The sequence below is a fragment of the Gallinula chloropus genome (assembly GCF_964237585.1).
Source record: "Gallinula chloropus genome assembly, contig: HAP1_SCAFFOLD_544, whole genome shotgun sequence".
Lineage (NCBI taxonomy): Eukaryota > Metazoa > Chordata > Aves > Gruiformes > Rallidae > Gallinula > Gallinula chloropus.
The window spans coordinates 24,573-29,610 of record NW_028168546.1 but is presented as its reverse complement, the minus strand read 5'-3'; the positions used below and the strand labels follow the sequence as shown (position 1 = coordinate 29,610).

The 5,038-nt window shown below is 70.2% G+C and overlaps 1 protein-coding gene across 1 annotated transcript; it reads left to right on the top strand.

Annotated features, from left to right (window-relative positions):
- Positions 1 to 4: 4 nt before the first annotated feature.
- LOC311204379 (uncharacterized protein) lies at positions 5 to 3,439 on the top strand (the record flags this gene model as incomplete). The annotated part of the gene is given in 7 exon segments (XM_084280811.1): positions 5 to 100; positions 482 to 542; positions 786 to 940; positions 1,630 to 1,710; positions 1,712 to 1,773; positions 2,613 to 2,704; positions 3,292 to 3,439. Coding segments are annotated over 7 exon segments (564 nt in total), but the record flags the coding sequence as incomplete, so codon positions are not given.
- Between the last annotated feature and the right edge of the window lie 1,599 nt (positions 3,440 to 5,038).

Sequence of the window (5,038 nt, the reverse complement as noted above, 5' to 3'; positions counted from 1 at the left end):
CCAGTCGCTGCTGCCGGCGATCGTGGAGCTGGCGGAGGACGCCAAGTGGCGCGTGCGCCTGGCCATCATCGAGTACATGCCGCTGCTGGCCGGGCAGCTGGTGAGACTGGGAGCACTGGGAGGGGCTGGGGGGGCACTGTGAGGGCACTGGAAGGGCATCACGGGGCACTGGGAGGGGCTGGGAGGGGTTGTGGGGGGCACTGGGAGGGCACTAGGAGGCACTGGGAGGGACTGGGGGGGCACTGGGAGGGCACTGGGAGGGCACTGGGAGGGGTCCATGATGCCAAGTGTCCTGTTTCGCCCTGGTTCATACTGGTTCGTACTGGTTTATATTGGTTCATACTGTTCCATACTGGTTCGTGTTGGTTTGTACTGCTTCGTACTGGCTCGTACTGGTCCGTACTGTTCCATGCTGGTTTGTACTGGCTCACACTGATTTATACTGGTCTGTACTGGTCCATACTGGTCTCTCCTTGCCCAGGGTGTGGAGTTCTTCGACGAGAAGCTGAACTCGCTCTGCATGGCCTGGCTGGTGGATCACGGTGAGCTGGGCAACTGGGAGCACTGGGAGGGGCTGCTGGGAGCCCTTTACTGGGAGTCCTAGGGGTGTTATTGGGTGATACTGGGAGCAGGTTCTGGTTTGTTGGGTCCCTTACTGGTTCCTTGGGGCTTTTTCGCCCCAGTTGGGGTGCCAAGTCCCCCAGTAACTGGTGTGACTGGTGTGTAACTGGTGTTACGGGTGTGTTACTGGTGTGTAACTGGTGTTACTGGTCCCCCCCCCCCAGTCTACGCCATCCGCGAGGCGGCCACCAGTAACCTGCGCAAACTGGTCGAGCGCTTCGGCCAGGATTGGGCCCAGGGAACCATCGTGCCCAAAGTGCTGGCGATGGCCGGAGACCCCAACTACCTGCACCGCATGACCACCCTCTTCTGCATCAACGTGAGACCCCCAGGACCCCCCCCAAAACACCCCGACCCCCCCCAGGGCACCCCGACCCCCCCCCAGGGCACCCCGACCCCACCCTGACCCCAACTGCCTGCACCGCATGACCACCCTCTTCTGCATCAACGTGAGACCCCCAGGACCCCCCCCAAAACACCCCGACCCCCCCCAGGGCACCCTGACCCCCCCCCAAAACACCCCAACCCCCCCAGGGCACCCTGACCCCCCCCAGGGCACCCCGACCCCACCCTGACCCCAACTACCTGCACCGCATGACCACCCTCTTCTGCATCAACGTGAGACCCCCAGGACCCCCCCCCAAAACACCCCAACCCCCCCAGGGCACCCTGACCCCCACCCAGGGCACCCCGACCCCCCCAGGGCACCCTGACCCCCCCCAGGGCACCCCGACCCCACCCTGACCCCAACTACCTGCACCGCATGACCACCCTCTTCTGCATCAACGTGAGACCCCCGGGACCCCCCCCCCCCAATTCATGGGACCCCCCCCTCCCCCCCTCGGGTGCTGTTGGAGGTGTGTGGGCAGGAGGGGACCCGCCAGCCGCTGCTCCCTGCGCATGGCGGCACCCAGTCCCCTCCCCAGCCCCCAAACCCCCCTGGGACCCCGCCAGACCCCACCCCATGGGTACCCCCCACCCATAGGACCCCCCCCCCGTGCCCCCCAGGTGCTGTCGGAGGTGTGTGGGCAGGAGGTGACCCGCCAGCAGCTGCTCCCCACCGTCCTGCGCATGGCGGCCGACGCCGTGGGCCAACGTGCGCTTCAACGTGGCCAAGAGCCTGCAGCGCATCGGGCCCGTGCTGGACAGCGGGTGAGGGGCTGGGGGGGGTACAGGGGGGCTGGAGGGGGTCTGGGGGGGGTACAGGGGGTATTGGGTGGCTGGTGGGGCCAGTGGGGGGTAATGAGGGGGGTAACGGGGTCCATGCAGCGCATTGGGCCCGTGCTGGACAGCGGGTGAGGGGCTGGGGGGGGTCTGGGGGGGGGGTACAGGGGGGTATTGGGTGGCTGGGGGGGGCCAATGGGGGATAATGAGGTAGGTAATGGGGTCCATGCAGCGCATCGGGCCCCTGCTGGACAGCGGGGGGGGCTGGGGGGGGTCTGGGAGGAGGTACAGGGGGGTATTGGGTGGCTGGGGGGGCCAGTGGGGGGTAATGAGGTGGGTAACGGGGTCCATGCAGCGCATCGGGCCCCTGCTGGACAGCGGGTGAGGGGTCTGGGGGGGGTCTGGGGGGGGGGTACAGGGGGGTATTGGGTGGCTGGGGGGGGCCAATGGGGGATAATGAGGTAGGTAATGGGGTCCATGCAGCGCATCGGGCCCCTGCTGGACAGCGGGTGAGGGGCTTAGGGGGGGTGGTACTGGGGGTACCGGGGGGCTGGGGGGGTAATGGAGGGCTGGGGGGCAGGGGGGGCTGGGGGAGGGGTAACGGGGGTACAGGGGGTAATGGGGTCCCCGCAGCCCCTCAGACCCGTGCTGGCTTTGGGGGGGGCTGGGGGGGGCCTGGGAGGGGGTAATGGGGGTCTGGGAGGGCAAGGGGGGGGCTGGGGGAGGGGTAACGGGGTAAGAACAGGGGGGTGGGGGGCTGGTAAGGGGGATGCTGGGAGGGGGGGGTGATCAGGGGCTCAGTGTCGGGGTCCCCCCGTGCCCCCCAGCACGCTGCAGGCCGAGGTGAAGCCGGTGCTGGAGAAGCTGACGCAGGATCAGGACGTGGATGTCAAGTACTTCGCCCAGGAGGCGCTGAGCGGTGAGGGGGGGGCTGGGGGGTCATGGGGGGCGGTTTGGGGGCTGGGGGGGGGGCATTGGGGTGGGGTTTGGGGGGGGTAACAGGGTCCCTGCAGCGCATCGGGCCCGTGCTGGTCAGCGGGTGGGGGGCTGGGGGGTGGGTACAGGGGCTCTGGGGGGGCTGGGGGGAGGTTTGGGGGGGCTGTAGGGGGTCTGGGGGGGACATGGGGGGGGTTGGGGAGCTGGGGGGGGCTATAGGGGGGGCTGGGGGGCGATGGGGGAGGTATTTGGTGGCGGTGTTTGGGGGGCTTGGGGGGGCATTGGGGTGGGGGGTTGGGGGCACTGGGGGTGTTGGAGGTGTAGGGGGAATGGGGGGGACATTGGGGGGGTACATGGGGGTCTGGGGTGGTACTGGCGTCAGGGGGGGAATATGGGGGGCAGGGGGCTGGGCGGACATTGGGGGGTACAGGGGTGTCATGGGGAGATACTCGGGGTGGGGGGATTGGGGGGGGCTATTGGGGGTATTTGGGGGGGTTATTTGGGGGCTGTGGGGGTCTCTGGGGGTCCGTCCCCCCCCCAGGTCCCCATTGACCCCTCTTTCCCCCCCAGTGCTGGCGCTGGCCTGACCCACGTCCCCCCCGCTGGGGCCTGAGCCCCCCCTGGGCCTGAGACCCCCGGAGCCCCCGGACCCCCCGCATGCCACCGGCGCCGTGTGTCCCCCGTCCCCCCCTTGTTAATTAATAATTAATTATAACGAGTTTGGCTCTTCCTGACCTGCTGATGGGGGGGGGGGGATTGGGGTGGGGGGGCTATGGGGGGCTGTGAGGTGTCTGGGGGGTCTATAGGGTGTCTGGGGGGGGCTATGGGGGGCTGGGGAGGGGCTGTGGGGTGTCTGGGGGGGCTATAGGGTGTCTGGGGGGGGCTATGGGGGGCTGGGGAGGGGCTGTGGGGTGTCTGGGGGGGCTATAGGGTGTCTGGAGGGGGCTATGGGGGGCTGGGGAGGGGCTGTGGGGTGTCTGGGGGGGCTATAGGGTGTCTGGAGGGGGCTATGGGGGGCTGGGGAGGGGCTGTGGGGTGTCTGGGGGGGCTATAGGGTGTCTGGAGGGGGCTATGGGGGGCTGGGGAGGGGCTGTGGGGTGTCTGGGGGGCTATAGGGTGTCTGGAGGGGGCTATGGGGGGCTGGGGAGGGGCTGTGGGGTGTCTGGGGGGGCTATAGGGTGTCTGGAGGGGGCTATGGGGGGCTGGGGAGGGGCTGTGGGGTGTCTGGGGGGCTATAGGGTGTCTGGGGGGGGCTGGGGGGGGCTGGGGAGGGGCTGTGGGGTGTCTGGGGGGGCTATAGGGTGTCTGGAGGGGGCTATGGGGGGCTGGGGAGGGGCTGTGGGGTGTCTGGGGGGGCTATAGGGTGTCTGGGGGGGGGCTGGGGGGGGCTGGGGAGGGGCTGTGGGGTGTCTGGGGGGGCTATAGGGTGTCTGGGGGGGGCTGGGGGGGCTGGGGAGGGGCTGTGGGGTGTCTGGGGGGGCTATAGGGTGTCTGGGGGGGCTATGGGGGGCTGGGGAGGGGCTGTGGGGTGTCTGGGGGGGCTATAGGGTGTCTGGGGGGGGCTGGGGGGCGCTGGGGAGGGGCTGTGGGGTGTCTGGGGGGGCTATAGGGTGTCTGGGGGGGGGCTGGGGGGGGCTGGGGAGGGGCTGTGGGGTTGGGCGCGCGCTCAGGGGGGGCTGGGGGAGTTATGGGGGGGCTATAGGGTGGGGGGCGGTCCATAAGGTGCCGAGGGGGGCTGTGGAGTGTCTTGAGGTCGCCGGGGGTCCGTGGGGTGCCTGGAGGGGCTGCACAACCCCCCCTCCCCCCCCCGGGACTCGTTCCCTGCCGCGCGGATCCCTCCGCGCCGCGCATGCGCAGACCCGCCGAGGTGCCAGGAGGGAGAGGGGCGGGACCGGCGCTGGGGGGGACCCCGGGGGTCCCAGAGCCCCAACCCCCCGCCACGGGCAGGGCCCCCAGCTGCACAGGGCTGCCCAGGATCCCCTCGCCCTGCCCGGCTGCCGCAGCCTCCGCTGGCTCACGTTGAGCTCCTCGGCCCCCCAAGACCCCCAGGCCCTTCCCCCCCAGGGCTGCGGCTGTGGCTGGGACCCCTCCAGCGACCCCCGGCAGAGCCGAACCTCACCAGGCCCAACAGCCCCTCCCCCAGCTGCTCTGGATCCTCCTGCCCGCAGCCCCCTCCCCAACCCGGGGGCTGTGGGAGGGGCCGGGGGCGGGGCCTGGGGGTCCAAAAGGCACCTGCCTGGGCCGGGGGAGCTCAGTCTGCTGTGGGGCTGCTGCAGGGGCGGTGGGGCAGGGGCGGTGGGGCAGGGGCTGCTCTCCC